This window comes from Saccopteryx leptura, chromosome 2 (assembly GCF_036850995.1).
Source record: "Saccopteryx leptura isolate mSacLep1 chromosome 2, mSacLep1_pri_phased_curated, whole genome shotgun sequence".
NCBI lineage: Eukaryota > Metazoa > Chordata > Mammalia > Chiroptera > Emballonuridae > Saccopteryx > Saccopteryx leptura.
The window spans coordinates 277,156,750-277,178,680 of NC_089504.1; the positions used below are offsets into that span (position 1 = coordinate 277,156,750).

The 21,931-nt window shown below is 48.7% G+C and overlaps 1 protein-coding gene across 1 annotated transcript in view; it reads right to left on the minus strand.

Annotated features, from left to right (window-relative positions):
• RASSF5 (Ras association domain family member 5) overlaps nucleotides 1–21,931 on the minus strand; it is a 76,959-nt gene that overhangs the window by 33,297 nt on the left and 21,731 nt on the right. Inside the window, exon 2 of the mRNA XM_066361896.1 lies at nucleotides 15,549–15,670. Coding sequence (XP_066217993.1) covers nucleotides 15,549–15,670 — 122 coding nt within the window. The remainder of the gene's footprint in view (nucleotides 1–15,548; nucleotides 15,671–21,931) is intronic.

Genomic DNA, 21,931 nt, shown 5'->3' on the forward strand with positions numbered 1-21,931 from the left:
ACACAGGAGAAGCGCCCATCTGCTTCTCCACCCCTCCCCCTCTCCTTCCTCTCTGTCTCTCTCTTCCCCTCCCACAGCGAGGCTCCATTGGAGCAAGGATGGCCCGGGCGCTGGGGATGGCTCCTTGGCCTCTGCCCCAGGTGCTGGAGTGGCTCTGGTGGCAACAGAGAGACGCCCCGGAGGGACAGAGCATCACCCCCTGGTGGGCAGAGCATTGCCCCTGGTGGACGTGCTGGGTGGATCCCTGTCAGACGCATGCGGGAGTCTGTCTGACTGTCTCTCCCCGTTTCCAGCTTCAGAAAAATACAAAAAAACAAACAAAAAAAACCAAACAAACAAACTATGAACAAATCCCTATGCACACTGCACATATCTTATTTTAAAGTAAAAAAACAAAATGAGAACAAATACAATATTTAAAATAAAGAACAAGTAAATTTAAATCAACAAACTGACCAGTATTTCAATGGGAACTATGCTCCTCTCAATGACCACCAATGAAAGAGGTGCCCCTTCCGGAAGTGTGGCGGGGGGCGGGGGGGGGGGGATAAATGGCCTCAGGGTGCCGCATGCGGCCCGTGGGGGCTGTGGTTTGGGGACCCCTGACATAAAGGATGGGAGCTGGCTGTTCTTGTCCCTGGACAGGGGAAGAGGGGCCTGCCCCTTATCAGTACATCCGGAGCCTTACATCCACGGCACCGTGCTGGGCTTCAGAAAGCCCCACTGAAATGGTCAATGGGCAACTTTCCTGTCTCAAAGTGTCAGATGATGAAAAAGATTATTTTAAGCTTTCTTCACTCTCAAATGCAATCCTGACATGTGGCCTAATCTCACCGTCAGATCCACACTGTGGTTCTTTTTGTTCCAGAAAAGCTGTGTGATAAGACCAGAAGTCAGAAGCTGGTATTCTAGTCCCAACTTCTCCTCCAGCTTGATATGGTATCCTGAGCAAATGTGAACCTCAGGTTTCCTCATCTGTATAATTGAGAGGTGTCAGAGGTGAAGATCAGTGTTCAGAGGCTGAAAACTGGAGTGAGTGCCACCCCACTCCTGAAATGTATTTTTAAATCAGTTGTAGCCAGTATGTACAGGCACTGTACTAATAACTTGATGTGCATCATTTAATTTAACAAACAGAGGGGGAAGCCACAGTTATTATCTCTATTTTACAGAGGGCAAAGGGGGTTCAGGCAGATAAAGTCACTTACACACAGTCATACACGCTGTGGGGCACGTATGGAGCCACGCCAATGCTGGTCTGGCTGCAGAAGCGGCAGAACCCGGGTCCTGGAACGCTGCAGCACTGAGCGTTCACCCTGTGGCTGCTCTCACAGTAGACAGACTGCCGGAAATCACAGCCCTTCACACACAAGTCAGGAACTACTTTCTCAGTCTGCCTGTGCTCGAGTCTTCCCTTTAGCGCCCAGGCTTTTCCAGAGTTCAGCCATTGACTGTCTTCTCCCACTACATTCCTATGTCTCCAGGGGCCTAAGTCTCATCTGTGGCAACAGTAAGAACTACACCTCACAGACTTGTGTCTCAGAATTCCTTATCTCCCAGGTAGCTCCAGAGGGATACTGCTCGCTGAGTGCCCTACCCTCCGTCTGGTCTGCACTCGCTGAGAACCCCACCCTCCCCCTGCAGGGGCTCTCTGCAGGTCCAACACTGAGCTCCTATTCCCTGCCTCACACCCACCTGCTCCTTCCCCTTCAGTATTTCCCATTTCCATGAATGCAGTAGCTGTAACATAGATTATTGCAAAGCCTTCCAGGAGTTTCCCTTGTTCCCACCTGTGCCTCCTCCGAACTCCCTGCCCCCTACTTGCCCAAGTTACCTTTCTGGACCAAGATCTGATTGGCATTGTTATAACACAGGGGTCGGGAACCTATGGCTCACGAGCCAGATGTGGCTCTTTTGATGGCTGCATCTGGCTCGCAGACAAATCTTTAATTAAAAAAAAATAATTTTCCCGGCCAGGGCACACAGGAGAAGCGCCCATTTGCTTCTCCACCCCTCCCCTTCTCCTTCCTCTGTCTCTCTCTTCCCCTCCCGCAGCCAAGGCTCCATTGGAGCAAAGATGGCCCAGGCGCTGGGGATGGCTCCTTGGCCTCTGCCCCAGGCGCTAGAGTGGCTCTGGTCACAACAGAGCGACGCCCCGGAGGGGCAGAGCATCGCCCCATGGTGGGCGTGCCGGTTGGATCCCGGTCAGGCGCATGTGGGAGTCTGTCTGACTGTCTCTCCCTGTTTCCAGCTTCAGAAAAATGAAAAAAAAAGAAAAAAAAAATAATAATAATAATTTAAAAAATCATAACGTTAATAATATAAACATTCTCATGTATTACAATCCATTCATTTCCTACTGCTCATGTTCATGGTTGCAGGTGGCTGGAGCCAATCACAGCTGTCCTCCGGGACAACACCAAATTTTTATTGAATAATGCATAACATACACGGGTTGTTGTATGGCTCTCACAGAATTACATTTTAAAATATGTGGCATTTATGGCTCTCTCAGCCAAAAGGGTTCCCGATCCCTATTATAACATAAAACCTCTAGCCAGTTTTCAACTAACAATTAATGGATAATTACTATATGTCAAAATCTAGCTGCTTATTCTTTCATACATTCATTTAACAAATATTTACTGAGCACCTTCTACATGGGAAGCACTAGCCTCAGTGTTCAAGTTCAGGCATGAGTATAACGTAGTCTCTCCCTTCTCATAATGTATAGTCTAGTAGGAAGACATGAAATTAGAAATTATATCAGGCTTACGGTGCTCTTACACATTTCATTATCTCAATTAATCTGCACAGCCCTGGAAGAAGTTAATTTACAGGTGAATAAACTGAGGCTCAGAATGGTCACACAGCAAGTAAATGGTAGAATCAGATTTTAAACCCAGAGCCTCTGTGTCTGATAATTTTCCATTACAACTGTTGTCCTTCCTCCAATGACTCCAATGGTATTCCATACTCTGAGTGGGTCGGTCAAGGCCCTTCACAACATGTGTAAGAGTCAACAGTTCACATCCATCTCTAGGCACAACTACACATCCCTCATTACAGCTGCACAAAATTCACATTCTCAGCAGCCACCCTGCCCTTTTGTGGTTTTGTTCTTGCCTGCCAATATCCTCCTTCTATGGCCTCCTGACTTCCTGACACATATTGGCCAATAGGGACCACACCTCCCACCCCTTCCCATGCCTCTCAAAAGCAACCTTTCCCACATGTCCTCTCTGGGTTGCATCTTTTTTTTTTTATAAAAAAATTTTTATTTTAATGGGGTGACATCAATAAATCAGGGTACATATATTCAAAGAAAACATTTCCAGGTTATCTTGTCATTTAGTTCTGTTGCATACCCATCACCCAAAGAGAGATCGTCCTCGGTCATCCTCTATCCAGTTTTCTTTGTACACCTCCCCCTCTCCCTCTCCCTCCTTCCCTCCCCCCACCCCCCGTAACCACCACACTCCTGTCCATGTCTCTTAGTCTCGTTTTTATGTCCCACCAATGTATGGAATCCTGCAGTTCTTGTTTTTTTCTGATTCACTTATTTCACTCCGCATAATGTTATCAAGATTCCACCATTCTGCTATAAGTGATCCGATGTCATCATTTCTTCCAGCTGAATAGTATACCATGGTGTATATGTGCCCCATCTTCTTTATCCAGTCTTCTATTTTTTTTTACAGTGATTAAAAGCCTTTAAGCAAACTCTTGGCCAATACAGCAAGAATCGATAAAAGAGGAGTATCCTTAACATGTTCACCAAGTCCAAGTTGGCCCCATCACCATGCCAAATCCCTGAAAAATGCAACCCAACCACAGTTCAGTCTGTTAGGAGCTGTCACAAGGAGCAGGAGTCCAGAAAAGTCCACATCCAGGAAAAGTCCGCATGGCACTGGAGTTGTCACCATTCTATACTTTGCAGCTCATGTCCAAGTCCCAATGACCACTGCTTCTAGCTGGTAATGATTCAGGTAGACTGGAAAAGCCATTTTCAGCATGCGTGGATATGGAGTTTCTGTTCTCCTCTGCCTGGAGAGATGAGACCAGGTTGCTTTTCCCTGGAGCTCTGCAATTCCCACCACGAGAGTCTCTCCCTGCTGCCGTTCGCTCCGGGGAGCCGGGCAGCCCTCTCCACGTTTCCGCTTTTCCTACCAGTCTTGGTGTGGCTTCTTCAGTGTTCCTTGGTTGAAGAGTCCTCTTAGCTTAGTCCAAAGTTGGTTTTTCCAGATGCTAGTTCTTAAAATTAGTTTGTAATCCACTTTGGTTCTGGGAGGTAGATGTTGGTATCTCTGGGTTGCATCTTAAGAATGCTACCCTCCACCCTGGGAGGAGCATTTGGCAGCGTGAAACTGTGCACAGCATAGAGCTCAGTTTCTCCCCAGATGACTTCCTGTTATAGCGGTAAGCGGCTGCACACCATTTAGGTTAACTCACAGAAGATTCACTTTCTCGGGGGTTCCAGACAGAGGTGGATTTAATGACAGGTGCACCAGGCGCATGCCCTGGACCCCAACTTCTGAAGGGCCCCGCAAAACCCCAACTTTACACTTTTTTCTAATGACAAGGAGCCCAATATTTTCTTCTGTGCCCGGGGCCTCAACCGACCTTAATCTGCCTCTGGTTCCATCCCACACTGCACCTCTCTTGCTTGGCTACCAGGCTAGCAGCTTCAACAGGGCCCTGACATGTAAAGACAGTGAGGCAGTTACATTAGCCACATGGAGAGGCAGAGGCCCTGAGGAGCTCATGCTGGGTCCAAGTCAGGCCCAAAGAGTTTGCCTTCTAATTGTTCTCCTTTAGTAAGACCAGAGAAGCACAAAAGCTATGTCTGACCAACAGCTACTCCCTCAGTCCCCCTTTCCAGGCAAGGCCAGTCCTCTGATGGCCAGGGCAGTGTGGTCACCAGTGTGAGATGTGAACAGGTCTCTCACTGCTACTCATAAGAACAGGGCTGTGCTGTCTCCTCAGAGCCTCAGGCTGACCTGGCCCAGCCAGAGGTCAGCTCAGGCAGCCCACTGCTTCCAGGATAGAAGCAGGGGGTGGGGCTGTGAGGAGCACCGAGAAATGTCTCCAGGGTTTAAGGCTTAAGAACTTCTGGAGAAGTAAGTACTAGAGCCTTGTCCCTCCTCAGAAGCAGGGCCTCAGAAGCTTTCTGGTTGGGAAGCCTCTCAGCTCTGCCTGACCAGAAGTGAGCTCCCATGGGTTGGCATGAGCTGCTCAGATAGGCTTGGGGGCAGCTCCTGTCAGAGGTAGCTGTCTACTGGAGTCGAATCCCTGACAGCTCTGGCCAGCACATCTGGCTTCTAGAGCAGGGGTCGGGAACCTTTTTGGCTGAGAGAGCCATGAATGCCACATATTTTAAAATGTAATTCCATGAGAGCCATACAATATGTTTAACACTAAATACAAGTAAATGTGTGCATTTTATGTAAGACCAACACTTTTAAAGTACAATAAGTCTCTGAATTCTTTTTAATAACGTTGTTATGCTGTTGCTAACCAATGATGAATAAAGTACTTCTTAGCATTAATGCAACTTCTGGTGCTGCATGGTTTTGCTGATGACTTTGTAGTCTGGTTAATATGTGGTGAGGTTAAGCTTCATGCAGGCGTTGAGACTTCCATCCATTAAACATGATTGTATGTTGGTCTTAACGTTCTTTAGATGTGAGAGAGACTGCTCACATGCATACGTAGAGCCAAACATTGTCAGTACAGCAATACTCACATGCTGCAGTGTGTGATATGTGACAGGAAGCGTGTTCCAAGTTTTGACAATCAGCTGGTCCGCGGGTTGAAGTTTTTCATTTCTCCCCACTTGTGTTTGCTCATCAACTCTGCTTGCTGTTGTGCAAGTCTTTCCAAATCTTCATTCAGTGACTTGAACTTATTCACCCACATGTCTGAGGCCTTCAGGTCAGCAGCTTGTAGCTCAAAATCTCTGACGGAGACACCGGGGGATGTAACTCAGATTGGTGCTGTCCACTGCACACTCGTGTGGATGGGTGATAAATTTAAAAAGACGACTGTGCTCACGAAATTCTCCAAAGCGTGCTTTGAATGACTACAGGGAATTAGATGTGAATCCCGCTAGCTACTGGAAATCAAGATGTTGAGCAGGGTCACTTGCTGTGCATACATCTTTAAACTCTCCCAGTTTTTCAAAGTATAATAAACAACCTGTTTCAATGTTGACAATGAAGAGTTCCAGCTTGTTTTCAAATGCAAATACTGCTTGTTGAAGGGATAAGACTGTATTTCCAATGCCTTGCATTTTCACATTGAGCTGGGTCAGATGTTCAGTCATGTCCACAAGATGGTAGGAATTCAGGAGCCACTCACTGTTAGCTAACTTAGGATGCTTGATGTTTTCCATTTCAAGAAAAGTCCGAATTTTGCTCAGACAAGCCGTGAAACGACTGAGCACCTTCCCTCTTGACAACCAGCACACACTGCTGTGCAGAAGCAGACCAGGATAATTATTCCCAACTTCATCCAGCAGTGTTTTAAACTGGTGATCATAAAACTCATGCAACAATAAAGTTGACCACCCAAATGACCAGCAACATCACCTCACCAAGCTGCTCGCCACACATCTGAGCACAAAGCACCTCCTGATGTAGGATGCAGTGAAAACTTAGGATGGATCTCTTTTCATGTTCACAAAGAAGTGCTACGAATCCTCTGTTTCTCCCCACCATGTACAGAGCACCATCAGTACACACCGAAATAAGTTTATCCATCAGTAGATTTTTTTCTTTAGCGAACTCAGTGAAAGACTTGAATAAATCCTCTCCTCTTGTTGTCTCTTTCATAGGCAACACAGCAAGACTTTCCTCACGTAGTGTGTCACCGACAGCATACCTTGCAATCACACTGAACTGGGATAAATGGCTTACGTCTGTTGACTCGTACAAAGTGAAAGAAAAGAATGGTGCTGCATTTATGTCTTTCACTTGTGTTGCCTCAATCTGATTTGCCATCATGATGGTACGATCGTGAACAGTTCTTGCTGACAGAGGCATGTCTTTTATTCATTTGATTATCTTATCTTTATCCGAAAAGTCGTCAAAAAGTTCACTGGCAACATAACCATGAATGTTTTGGCATACTCCCCATCTGTGAATGGCTTTTCATTTCTCACAATTGCTAAAGCACCAGCAAAGCTAGCCGAATTCTAATCACCTTGTTGGGTCCAAACACAGAATTGCTGCTGACTAGCTTGCACTCTGAACAGTAGCTCTTGACGTGCTTTCTTCCTGCTGTCCCCCGCTGGATATTTTGATGCAAATGTAGTATGGCGTGAGTTGAAGTGCCGCTTTATATTTGACCGTTTCATCGATGCAATTTTATCATTGCATATTACACACAATGCAGAACCTGCTCTCTCCACAAAGGCAAATTCCTCTGTCCATACCTGCTGAAAAGTATGATACTCCTCATCTTTTTTTCTTTTAGCCATCTTCTTCGTCAAAAGGGTTTCTGCAATTAGCTAGCTGACTACTTGATTAAAAGGAAGGAGGTTTACTTCCTGATCTCACAATGACCTGTGTACATTACACATTATCCAATAAAAATTTGGTGTTGTCCCAGAGGACAGCTGTGATTGGCTCCAGCCACCCGCAACCATGAACATGAGCGGTAGGAAATGAATGGATTGTAACACATGAGAATGTTTTGTATTTTTAACGTTATTATTATTTTTATTAAAGATTTAAAAAAATTTTTTTTTATTTTTTATTTTATTTATTCATTTTAGAAAGGAGAGAGAGAGAGAGAGAAGGGGGGAGGAGCAGGAAGCATCAACTCCCATATGTGCCTTGACCAGGCAAGCCCAGGGTTTCGAACCAGCGACCTCAGCATTTCCAGATCGACGCTTTATCCACTGCGCCACCACAGGTCAGGCTATTTTTATTAAAGATTTGTCTGCGAGCCAGATGCAGCCATCAAGAGTCACATCTGGCTCATGAGCCATAGATTCCTGACCCCTGTTCTAGAGCATAGAGAGAAATCTGTGGAGTGGGGAGAGGCTGTCCCAGATGTAGCCAAAGTTGAGAGAGTGGCTGGGGACTGCCTCTTTCCTTTGGCACATGTGTGTGGGCTGGCACTAAGTGAGATAAAGTGGAATTATAAAATATATTCAATTAATCCAAGAGAAGACAAGAAAATGAAAAAGGGAACAAAGAACAGATAGGACAAATAGAAAACAAATAGTAAGATGACAGACTTAATCTACTTATATCAACAATCACATTAAATGTAAGTGATCTAAATAATCCAATTAAAGGGCAGAGATTATTCAACTGGATTTAAAAAAAAAAAATAAGATTCACCTATTTGTTGTCCACTAAAAATGAACTTTAAACACAAAGACACAAATAGCCTAAAATTAAAAGGATGAATAAAGAAATATCATGTTAATGGTAATCAAAAGAAAGCTAGAATGGCTATGTTAATATCAGACAAAGTAGATTTCAGAGCAAAGAATATTACCAGGGACAAGAAAATTATTTTGTAATGTAAAAGGGTCAATTAACAAGAGGAAACAATTATCCTGAATGTTTATGCACTGAATGATGGAGCTTTAAAATACAGGAAGATAGAAGTGTAATAGAGAAACAGATAAATTCATAATTAAAGTTGGAGATTTCAACATCTCTCAATAATTGATAAAACATGTAGAGCACATGGTATGCCTAAATGAATGGTAGCTACTATTGTTATCAACCACAATTCAGTTTGATAAACATTTACGGAGCATTTCAGAGGGGACGCAGGGCCCAGAACCCCCTGAAACATATGCAGGTATCTATCCAGAGCAGTTGCTAGGAAGAGGGAGGGGGTATGCCCTCTTGACAGATCCTGCCCCCGGCCTCTCCCTTTATTGCTCCCTGGCTCCCTCGTGTGGTAGTTCTGGGTTCAGCATGTGGCCACAGGGCTGAGGACTGGGGTAGGACTGGCCCCAGGTGCTTCTCCCTCAGAAGGGTTCTGGAAACGCAGAGCCAAGGTAGGGGGGCAGTGGCGTGACTGAGAGGGAGCACAGGGCGAGGTGCCAGGAAACCCAGTTCCACAAGCCAGCTGAGTCACGGCTCAGCGCCTGCAGGGGCGGAGGGAGATGGTTCCAGAGGGGCCCTGCTGAGGAATGAGAGCAGTTTGATGGGGGAAGGGGCCATAGGCAGAAAAGCAGCAGCAACCTGTCAGGCTGAAACACCAGCAGCCCAAGCTGCTCCACCCTGGAGCTTTGGAAGACATCTGTCCCTTTTGTGAATGGGGACAGGGTCTTGGTCTTTTTATCAATAGAGTAGAGTAATAGAGATAATTGTTAAGTCTTGTAGTAAGAAGTGCCCACCCAAACCACAGGGTCATAGTGTCCTGGGTTTTTTTATATTTGGTACAAGGAACCCATCTTTTGGGTATTTCGAAGAGTTGAAAGAGCCAGACCATGAAGGTCTTCCTGTGCTAATCCAGATTTAGATCGAATTTGAGGCAGCAGAAGCCAGAGGAGGACGGGAAACGGTCCTGGCTGCCCACTGCTCCATCTGCACGTGCTGTCTCATACAACCTTCTCACAGAGCCTCACGACCACCTGCCTGCTGTCCCATTTCTCAGAGGGGAAACCTGAGGCTCGGAGAAACTAGGAGGCTCGTCCTGGGTCACATACCAATTATGTCACCTACAAAGTCTGAATTAGAACCTAGTGCTTCTGTCAACCAGGCCCGGGTCTTTCTTTGGTTTAAGAAACTATTTATCACCCTTTAAAAATAGTATACTAGAAACACATGATGGTATCTGGTTGTTCAAACAGCACTGAAGCAAACAGCAGAAGGGGAAAGCGGCCACACTCTACCCCTTTCACTCCCACCCCTCCCAAGGTGAGATCTCTTTCAGTGGTTGTCTGGGCATCTTCTAGGCCCTCACTCTACATTCAGACACACACACACACACACACACACACTACAGATGGGTTTGTCCTGTGTGTATTGTCGTAAGCGAACCACTTGTTCTCACTTCTCACTATTCCCTATCAGTACGAACGATCCATCGGTCCTTTGGAAGAATACCTTGAGACTAGTGTGGATGGCTGGAACTTCCTCCCCAGCCACCCTGGGGCCCTCTCCACTGCTCACGGTGCCCCTTAGGCACCAGCTTGACGCAGGCACCCACTGTAGTCCCGGTACCGGTGACCAAAGAGAGCAGCCTCCGGAGGCAGCATTTCCCACTAGTGGTGCTGGGGGTTTCAGAACGGGGCCTGGCTTGGTAGATCTGTGCAGAAGGAATGTAAGGCAGTCCTTAGACACATTTTTCTTTTAATTTTAGAGATTAATTATTAATTTAACGTGTCAGGCAAAAATCCTAAGTATCAAACAATGATTCAAGGCTTTTAAAAAAGTTCCTCTAACAAGTTTAAGATTAATAAAATAAATCTATTTAAAGAGAGATGCGAAGTAAATAACAGAGGGGAACACGGATATGGCCAGAATCCTAAGTGGAAAGCGCCTGAGTGAGGTGTGGGAACTGCTGTGGGAGGGGCTGGACTTCGCAGGGGGACCTGGGAGGCTGGTTCCTGAACGTGGCTCCCGGCATCTGGAGGCTCAGGGGGAGGGGCAGGGAAGCGGCCCGTCAGACAGAAGAGCCAATTCCTGGCTATGGGATTTGAATGGAACAAAGAGTCCTCATGGTTTTTTCTTGTCAGCTCTGCATTCCACAAACCAAGAAAAATGGCACCAAAGGCCAGGGGGACAGAGCTACCAGGATATCCCTGGGCTGCAGCAGGTTAAGATGCGAATGAACAGTCTGGGCAAGGACTTCCTCCCTTGGGGTCGACTTTTCCAAAGGCAATGAATGGAAGGACTGGACCAAACCAGCAGAGGTCTTACTTCATCATGAGGGCACCGGGGACCCCTGAGGTGTTCTTCATCCCAGGGGTGACATGGTAAGAGCACCCTTAAGACCACCAAAGTATAATGGCCTCCAAATAAAAGAATTGTGGCTGGTGTGGCAATTTATAGTGATCTTTAGCCAATGGCACCCGTGTTCTCTGGGAAACAGGCTTAAACCGAAGAAGGAATCTGGGGTAGACTTGAAGGCGATTCGCTTCGTTAACAATCACAAGGAAAAGTCAGACATCACAGGCCTCCGGGATTTCCAGGGAGAGACTCTGAAACCACCGTTTCTGGTTGACAAAAGCACAGGAGGCTACCAGCCACCCTTCCTCAGTTTCCCTGCCTGAGAGAGACACGCATACCCCACGTGGACTTGTGAATCGAGCTGGGGGCTTAGAGCCCAGCCCTGCTCCATATACCTGCCCCTTCTTCCTCGCTCCTGCCTCCCTCAGGCATGGCAGAGAGAAGACAGAATCTTGGAGCTACCTTTAAAAGACTGAGGCCAAATTATTTTTTTAGGTAAGAGGAGGAGAGATAGTGAGGCAGACTCCCACATGTGCCCCAGGGATCTACCCTGCATCCCATCTGGGGCTGATGCTTGGTACTGAGCTACTTTTAGCATCTGAGGCTGGCACGCTCAGAGCAACCAAGCTATCCTCAGTGCTAGGGGCTGACGCACGAACCAATCGAGCCACTGGCTGTGGGAGGAGAAGAGGGAAAGAAGGGGAAAAGGGTGGGGGGGAAAAGCAGATGGTTGCTTCTCTTGCGTGCCCTGACTGAGAATCGAACCCAGACGTTCATACGCCAGGCTGATGCTCTAACCATTGAGCCATTGGCCAGGGCCTCAAAATTCTTATCTATAGGATGCTCTCAACAATGTTTGGAAAAATGTCTGTATAGGAAGGTAAAATAACAAATGTTAACTAACAGTGGGTCTCTTTGGATAGAGGAAAATCAGTGATTTTTTCCCCATTAAACAGCAGAAAGAAGAAATGCCACCAAGCTGAGACCCCCCCTAACAAATGGCACTTGTACATTAGGTTAGCTAACCCAGGTGACAATGTCAAGGTGAAAGAAAGTCCATCCTGGAATTTAACAGAAAATCAAGCCAAGGCGGAAATCAGCACAAACAAGCTTTTTAGAAAAGGCAAGTGAGCTTGGAGCAGGGCCCAGGCTTTATTGATAGAAGGCTCGGTCCTGCCCCCTGTGCTGAAGCATGCAGTCAGGCCTGTCCAAGGTAAACACAGCACCGCTGCCTGCTCCTCGCAGAGCGGGGGCAAACCCCACTCCAGGCTGCCTGGGGGCTGTTCCACGGCCCACAGGGGACTCTCGGCTCCTTCTCTATGCTCCTATATGGCTCCTCTACATGCCAGTGTGGTACTGTTCTAGACACAGCTGTGATTTAGCTTGCCAGAGGATCCCCAACAGGGGAAAGGTGGCACTCTGCTTCCAAATATTCAGACATTAGAAGCACCGGGTCACTGCTGACATTCTGAGGATGAGACGATGTGTACGGCAAACCCCAGGCCCTGCTCTGGGGCCTTTTGCCCACTGCCCTTGGGAGTTGGCTAACCAGTTCCAGGGCAGGGTTTCTCAAACTTGGCACTGTCAACATTTCGAGACAGATGATTTTTTGCTCTGGGGCCATCCTGTGCACTGTAGGATGGTTAGCAGCGTCCTTGGCCTCACCCACTAGATGCCAGTCACACTCCCCCAATTGTGACAACCAAAAACATCTCTAGAAACTGCCAAATGTCCCCCGGGGGGAGGGGAGGGAAATCATCCCCTTTCGAGACGTGCTGCTTCAGGAGAAGGAACAGAGGAGACTGAGAGAGGAGACCCGGGGAGTAGTGGGGGAGCAGGCCCCAGGCTGGAGGATGGGTAGAGCTGAGGGGAACAGAAAGCAGAGACTTGGAAGCTCCGAAACTGGGAAAATAAGAGTTTTTTAAGTAAGATTTTTAGGAAATACTGCTATGTGGTGTGCTATGTAACTTCCCTTTTCCATCTTCTAAGGAATACCTTCAGCAAAAATCTACACCATTCCCCAGGGCTGCGGGAGTCAGATGTGGGTCCCCTTCCTTTTCCTGCCTGCCCTGCCTAGTGGCTCTGCCTAGGGACAAGGCCCTCCCAGGAAGCAGGCTCGCATTCAGGCCATACCATTAGCAGTTACTATCCCCAAGCTGTGGAGGATACATAGAATTTTAAATAAATATTTTAGAACTGATTCAATATCACTTTTATAAAAAGATACATCACATTTGATTTCTAGTAGTGCCTTCCCAGTAAGAGAAAAGGGCATGGGTGTATAAATGAGAGTCAGGTAACACCCATGGGCAAGTCAGATGCTTGAACATTATTGATCGTGTGTTTCACGGTCAGAAAAAAACATGTGGGTGGCTATTCTGGGGACTTGAGCCGAACCCCAAACTCCCAGGCTCTCTCAGATTCTCGTCAGGAAAAAACCAGCTATCCAGAATCTGTGTTGTCTCTCACAGTACCTTGGGCTTTTCCCTCATAAATATGGGGTTTACGCCCTGGCCGGTTGGCTCAGCGGTAGAGCGTCGGCCTGGCATGCAGGAGTCCCGGGTTCGATTCCTGGCCAGGGCACACAGGAGAGGCGCCCATTTGCTTCTCCACCCCTCCCCCTCTCCTTCCTCTCTGTCTCTCTCTTCCCCTCCCGCAGCCAGCCGAGGCTCCATTGGAGCAAAGATGGCCCGGGCACTGGGGATGGCTCTGTGGCCTCTGTCTCAGGCGCTAGAATGGCTCTGGACGCAACAGAGCGACGCCCCAGAGGGGCAGGGCATCGCCCCCTGGTGGGCATGTCAGGTGGATCCCGGTCAGGCGCATGCGGGAGTCTGTCTGACTGCCTCCCCGTTTCCAGCTTCGGAAAAATGAAAAACAAAACAAAACATGGGGTTTATTTGTTTAAAGCCTCGCTCCTCTACTCTATGCAAGCACTGGAGGGCAGGGGTCATATCTGTTTACTTTATCACCAAGTCCCTAGCATTTCTGGGCCTGCACATGATCAACATTCAAAACATACCTGTTATATGAATAAATGAATGGTGTCCTCCTTATTTCTTTGACCAGTAACCTTTGACTCATATATTAAGACTCAAATCAAGTGTCACTTCCTTTGGGAAGTCCTCTCTGATTTCTCCCAATAGAAACAATTGCGCTGTGGATTCAAAACACTTGATTCATACTTTTATGGCAACATGCATCACAGTGTTATACTATTTGGTTGTATTCTGCCTCCCCTCTCAGAATGTAAGCTCTTTGAGGATAAAATTGTGATTATCATTTATTATCCCTACTCTCACCAGTCCTTGGCACATAGTAGATACTCAATAACTGCTTGTTTAATGAAAGAGTCAAAACAATGTTCTCTTGTCACCCTTCCAAATCCTAGACATCAAAGTTCAGACACATCCTGGTTCAAGTGCCTTGGCAAAGTCCAGAACCAAGAGTTGCTTTGGGCATCAAATTTCAAAAAAAATATTTACTTAGCCCCTCTGAAGTTGGTTGGTCCTGGCTGGCAGCCCCAACAGTCCCACTGTGTCAGGGCTATGAAGCCTCACAGGACCTTCGGGAGCCTTCTCTGGGACCCCCACAGTCTTCCCTCATACCCACATCTCCGGCTTAAAGCCCCAGGCCAAAGCAGGCTCTGCACAGGGGACCACAGACTTCTCTGTTCACCCTTCCATCCCCCTAGTCTCTTGAAAAGGGGTGTGTGACATTGTGATTTATAATAAGAAATATAGATTTGGTCTATGTCCCCATTTCAGGCACAGAGCTCCGCAAACCCTTTGAATTTCCTGAGTGATGAGAGCAACTGGGGTGTCGCTTACGTTAACGAGGCAGCTTTTGGACCCCATCTAAAGATGAGGGGCTAGTTGCCATTAGAACCTACCACCAAGTGATTAGAGTGTTGGAAGTTTCAGCCCCAACCCCTGACCTCCAGGGAGGGGAGAGGGGCTGGAAGTTGAATCAGTCACCGGTGGCCAATGATTCAATCAATCACCTCTATGTAATGAAGTCTCCACAAGGACCCCAAAGGACAGGAAACAGAGAGCTTGCAGGTGGGTGAACACGTGGAGATTCTAGGAGAGTGACAGGCCCGGAGAAGCTCTGTGCTCCTTCCCACCTATCCTGCCCTATACAACTTCCATCTGGCCTTTCCTGAGTCAGATCTTTTTATTGAATATAATAATCTGGTAAGTAACATATTTCTCTGTGTTCTGTGAGCCGCTCTAACAAATTAATTAAACCCAAGGCAAGAGCTGTGGTAGTGTCCAATCTATAGCTGGTAGGTCAGAAGCCCAGCTGACAACCTGGACTGGCCACTGGCACCTGGAGGGCAGGGGCGGGGGCAGCGCAGAGAATGAAGCTGAACTGTAAGACACCCAGCTGATCCCAGAGACTTGCTTTGGCGGTGTGGGGAAAAAACACTCCACCTCAGAACTGGGTGCAGAATCAGACGTGTGCCTGTGAACCCCATCTAGCCAGAAGGGGACCCCAATATCCAGTACATGTGGAATACTCATGATACCTCCTGCTCACCAGAACTCCCGGAAAGACAGTGGAGCTCCAGGCGACTGACTGCACAGGCTGTCCCCAGCCTGGTCCTCAATTTTTGCAGCCTACCTGGTCAAAGGTCGGAGCGAGGGTGCTCTCTGGAGAAGGTCTGTCCCGGAATGGGCCTTCCTGCCGACTGCAGTCCAGCTGGATCAGATGGCGGCACTCTGGGTGGCAGGTGAACTTACAGTCTAAGGGGAAGAATACACAGGGGCATTAGGGGCCAGGCTGCCCAGGGAAAAACCTCCGGAGGCTGCATTTATCTCCTGGCGGGAAACACATGCAAGAGAGAAGTGGAGGGTGGGAGAACACCATGAGAACGCGGCCCTGCTTTCCGTGCTATTACAAATGGTGAACATGAGCAAGCCCTCGCCAAGCGTTCCTTGGAGATACTGCCGGCTCAATTCCAGCTCACCGCAATAAAGTGAATATTGCAATAAAGCAAGTCACAGACACTTTTTGGTTTCCTAGTGCATATAAAAGTTACATTTACACTATGCAATCATCTATTAAGTGTGTAATAGCATTACATCTAAAAAAACAGTGTATATACTTTAATTAAAAAGAACTCTATTGCGAAAAAATGCTACCATCATCTGAACCTTCAATGAGCTGTAATCTTCTTGCTGATGGAGGCTCTTGCTGCCACAAGGTTGACGGCTGCTAACTGATCAAGGTGGAGGTCGCTGAAGGTTGGGGTGGCGGTGGCAAGTTCTTAAAATAAGACAACAATGAAGTTTGCCACATCGATTGACTCTTCTTCCACAAATGATCTGTCTGTAGCATGGGATGATGTTTGATAGCATTTTACCCACAGTGGAACTTCTTTCAAAATTGGAGTCAATCCTCTCACACCCTGCTGCTGCTTTACCAGTTTATGTCATATTCTGAATCCTTTTTTGCCCTTTCAATAATCTTCACAGCATCTTCACCAGGAATAGTTCCCCTCACTTTTTCTGCTCATCCAGAAGAAGCAACTCCTCATCCATTAAAGTTTGATCATGAGACTGCAGCAATTCAGTCACATCTTCAGGCTTTGCTTCTAATTCGAGTTCTCTTACTATTTCCACTACATCTGCAGTTACCTCCTCCACTGAAGCCTTGAGCCCCTCAAAGTCATCCAAGAGGGTTGGAATCAACTTCTTTCAGACCTCGGTTAATGTTGATATTTTGACCTGAGCAACACTGTTCAGGCTTGGCTCTTGGGACACACCTGTGCAGCTCAGGCCACGCTCTAGGCATGAAGAATGTTCCGGGGATGCCAAGATGTGGAGATGAGGAGGAGGGACTGGAAGCTCTCCCAACTTTATAGTGAACAAGCGCGGCCACCAACCCACAATTGGGAGAGTGTTTTGGGAGAGGCGAAGGTCCTCCAGCCTCCTCTTTCAGCAGCTTGTACTGTGATGACACAGGCACTCCAGGGCCATTGGGTGCGGCTGATTTTCTGCTTCCTCCTCCTCTCCTTCCATCCCTCTCCCCACTCTGTCTCTCTCTGACACACACCCCGTGAAAGCACTGCAACCTCAGGGTTTTTTAAAGGCCTTGATGCTGAGCTGTGCAGAGCTTGGAAACAGAAGATTCCATGAGGAGTGTTTGGGGATTTCAAAAAAGCACCTTTGAGCACCCACGACTTTGGTCCGTCAGACCGTGGAAAAATGGACTGCAGCAAACCGCTGAAGCACATCTCAACAGTTCCTGGTTCCTGGAAATGCCAAACCTGGGACTTTGAGGCTGAAGGAGGTAAAGTCAGAGCCACTGTGCCCCTCTCCAGACACCGCAGCAAACCCCACAGGCCAGTGGCTGCAGGCCTGATGTGCTCTGAGTGGGGACACCCGGGAGAGTCCAATGGCAGGGCATGTTCTACGGGGACCCAGTGGTTAAACCCCTGCCAGTCATCTCTCCTTCAAGACAGTGCCTCACAAGGCAACCCTGCCCTTGGCACCCATTGTGCCCCATAGCCCGCAGCTGGCACTCAATCTGGGTGAGGCAAGACAGGGAAAGGGGGTGGCCCAGGGCCACACAAAGCCAGGAAGGGCTCAGTGTCCCCTGGACAGCAGCAGCAGCATCTTCAGCAGCAGCTTCAATGCCTTGAGCATGAGCTTGCCCTGTGCTCACATGAGAGTGAAGAGGAGTAAGACAGGACACCAGGGGACTCAGGCTTACCGGGCGCACAGGACACACTTGTGCAAAGATGACTAGTGAGCGAGACAGCCCAAAGCAGGGACCCGGATCTAGGAAGCCTGTTCAGGGAACACAGACGCCTGCCAGCCACAGCCGTCACGGAAGGCTTCATGGCACAGGAGGCTCTGGGGAGCTTAAGGAATGGATCAGACAGACTCCAGGTGACTCACGGTCTCTCGTGGCAGGGGCCATGAGGAGACAGGGAGCTGTGACATTGCAGAATAGATAGGATGAGGCTCTCCCCAACAAGAGGCAGCAAGGAATTAGGGAGTATCATTCCTAGGTTTTGTCTGTACTGTCTTAGGGAGAACTGGCATTTCTTTACCTTAGTATTGTCACCTGTAAAACAGAACTATTCCTTCCCCTCTCACCCTTTCCTCCAGCTATAGGCCCTGTCTCCATTCCCAGGGACGTTTTGAAAAATAAATGTGCTTTCAGGTTTGGAAAGAGGGCCCTATGCAAATACAAGAGGCCAACTGTAAGAAGGAATGATGCAAACCACAAAAGGGCCCTTCTCCAGGGAAGGAGCCAGGAGCCAGGACAGGGAGGGCTCGTAGGGCCCACCCTTTGCTCCCAGACTCTGTCAGCTTCCCAGCTGCTATGACGAAGCATCATGAACAGGGTAGCTGAAACTGTAAATCACTGTCTCAGTTCTGGAGGCTAGAAGTCTGAAATCAACTTGTTGGTGCGGTCACGCTCCCCTGAAACCTGTAGGGGAGACTCCTGCCGTGCCTCTTCCCAGCTACTGATGGTGACTGCATCCAGTGACTGCATCAGTCCAGTCTCTGCCTCCCTCTTTGCACGGCCTGCTCCCTGTGTGCCTGTCTTCACATGGTCATCTTCTTATAAGGACAACAGTCATAATGGATTAGGGGACCATCTGCTTAACTAATTACATCTGCAACTGCCCTATTTAAACCAAATAAGGTCACATTCTCAGGTACTGGGGATTAGGATGTCAACATCTTTTGGGGTGGGGGCATAATTCAACCCACAACACAGACTCTGGGCCATATTGGAAACTCTGTGCTCTTAGGCCCAAGCAGATGGGGTTTCCTGCGGAACCATCACTAGAGACCAAGAGCAGAGCAGACAGGCAGAGGAGCCCAGGGAGTCTGGGGCTGAGGCCAGGACGACCTGCCCACCTCCACCAGCCCCGCGCCTGGCCTTCTCAGTCACTGACTGTCACCATCAAAGTGACCCTCTGGAACAAGGGGGCAGGCCCAGAGGCATGCAACCTATGCCCAGAGATGGCATCCCTCTTCCACTTCAGCCCAGAGCAGATGAACCCAGCAGTCGGAACTACCTGTGCAAGGAGATTGTTTTTCCAAAATGCAGAAATGGCAAACCTCTCCTTAATCCCAGGACTGCCAAAGTCAGTTCCTGCTCCACCCTAGTAGCCACATCACACACATACACACACACACACGCGCGCGCGCACGCACGCACACACACACATACACGCACACACGCACACACTCACACACACTCACACACGCACACACGCACACATTCACAAGCAACAATCTGCTGTATAACCTGAGAGGCGAATTTTCTAAACCAGACTGATTGGCAAGATCCCAAGACAGCATGGAGCTCCCCCTTGGTTCTCCCCCACTCCGGCTGGAGCCAAGGCGGGTGAGGGCGGAGGCAGGCAGCCACGAGGCAGAGCCTGGTTAACAGTGCGCTCAGGCCTCCCTGGTGATGGTCACTCCCAGTCAGTGAAGACCAGCTTCTCACCCTGTATGGCCAAAGCCACTTCTGAGGCCCGAGGGGAAGCATGACAGCCTCTGAATCCGGAGCCTCGCACCCATTCGCTGGGCATCCCAGGCCTTCTTGAAGAAGGTCCACCTCGGAAAAGACCTCACACCCGCGTTCCTCCTTCCAGGACCTGGACGCACGGTGGTAAAACGGAAAGAGAACAAAGCTTGAGGCAGGCCTGGCCTCCAGTCACTTCAACCAACACCCCAGCTTGGGTAAGTTATTGAACTCCCCTGATCACTCACTTATAAAGTGAGGACAATAGCAGTTCATAGGGCAGCCATGAGAATGAAAAGTGGTTCTTCACGTTGGCCACACACAGAAGGCCTGGAGCATGGAGGCCCCAGGTAGAGTTCCAGCCCCCCCACCTCCCACCACTGCTCAGCTATGGGGGTTCCTTCCCACCCCCACCGAGTTCCAGGTGGGTAATCCATGCTCTCACCAACCTCCCCCCAGCTAATCATTTCCAACAAAGCATACAAATAGCTCTTAGGGTTTTTTAAAAATATTTTTTCCTTTAAGTTTTAAAATAATTTTGTTCTGCGGCACTACAGAGCAATCTGAACAAAAAAACAAAACAAAACAAAAACAATGCGCATTGGAAAATGACAACGTTACAAAAGTTTTCTTTAAAGGAGTGAAGGTTGTCCTGGTCCTCCTGAGTGAGTCAGTGGGGGACAGTCTTCAGTCTCGGGGTCCCAGCCTTGGCTCCCTTCTCACACATTCCTTTGAGAATCTTTCTTTCTTTCTAAAAAGAAACTTTCCTTTCTTTCTTTCTTTCCTTCCTCCCTCCCTCCCTTCTTATTTTTCTTTTTCTGAAGCTGGAAACGGGGAGAGACAGTCAGACAGACTCCCGCATGTGCCCGACCGGGATCCACCCGGCAGGCCCATCAGGGGCCATGCTCTGCCCACCAGGGGGCGATGCTCTGCTCCTCCGGGGCTTCACTCTGCCACCACCAGAGCCACTCTAGCGCCTGAGGCAGAGGCCAAGGAGCCATCCCCAGCACCTGGGCCATCCTTGCTCCAATGGAGCCTTGGCTGCGGGAGGGGAAGAGAGAGACAGAGAGGAAGGAGGGGGAGGTGGGGGGTGGAGAAGCAAATGGGCGCTTCTCCTATGTGTCCTGGCCGGGAATCGAACCCAGGTCCCCCGCACGCCAGGCTGACGCTCTACTGCTGAGCCAACCGGCCAGGGCCAGTTGTGAGAGAGACAGATAGACAGGAAAGGGGAGAAATGAGAAGCAACTTGTAGTTGCAGCACTTCAGTTGTTCACTGATTGCTTCCCATGACAGTGCCCCATTCTTGAGCTGGGGCCACTCTTCTGAGCGATGGCCGCTCAGAGACTGCCCAGGGCCCAGTCCATCACTTTCTGCCTGTCTGTCCCAGGCCTGCCCCAACCCCCACAGTCTCAGGCCACCATTACCCTGTAGCTCAACCCTGCCTGCTCCCTCAGCCGGGAATTCCCGCCTCCATGTAGCTCCAAGATTTCCCCCTCCGACCTGAGGCCCTCGAGTTCCCCCTGCAACCACCCTCTCAAGTCCCCACGGCCGCAGTTTCTGAAGCCCACACATTCGCACCCTGCACTCTGGGCCCCGCTCGCAGTTGGAGAGGTGCAGTCACCAGGAAGCATTCAGGGGTTCACAAGAATTGGTTTTAGTGAACTGAGGAAGAAATTGTGCTCTGCCTGTTGCAGAAGTGGACAGACCAGAGTGTGAGTGCTGATCTGACCCTAGGCTAATGCCCTAACTCCTGTGTGCCTCAGTTTCCTCGCTGTTAAAATGAGATAATAACGGGACCTGCCTCACAGGGTTGCTAAGAGAATTAAATGAGGTAATTATGTAAACAATAACAACACCTGATGCAAATGGAGAATTTGATAAACATTAGTGATTCTTATTACCTGGCTAAAATCCAAGGTGAATCTTACCTGTGGCCCCAGTATCAGACATCGTCACATTGGTGCCCCCTGACCTTCCTCCAGATGGCCCGGAGTCCTGACAAAAGGTCCTGACGCTTCCTCAGACCCTCACTGACGCACCTCCCCAGTCTGGGCCAGGGTGGCCCAGGACTCAGCTCCCCGCAGAGGTGAGGAGCCAGGTGTGCGTGGAGCCTGGTGAGGAGTAGCTCCCCCCACCTGGGAGAGGCACCCCTGCCCGCCCGGACTTCTCTCCTCCCCACCTTCCTGCCAAACGCTCTCCAACATCTGAACTTCTAAAATCTTGTTTTAATTTCAGAAGAGAAAATTCTTAACCACGGTTGATAACTTCTAGTATTAAAGAGGTTGTGGGTAAATAAGAGGATTCCTGCCTTACGGGTGGGACCAATTTCCTGCAGAATTTATCCTGAGTGTGCATTTATTTGTATCTAAATATATCTTCATTAAAATGTGCATTGCACAGTTGTTTATGACAACAATAAGCTAGAAATACCCCCTATCCATCTGTAGGAGACTCGTTACAGTTATATATTTAAAATAAAATACCATTAAGCCATTATATAAGATAATGTAGAT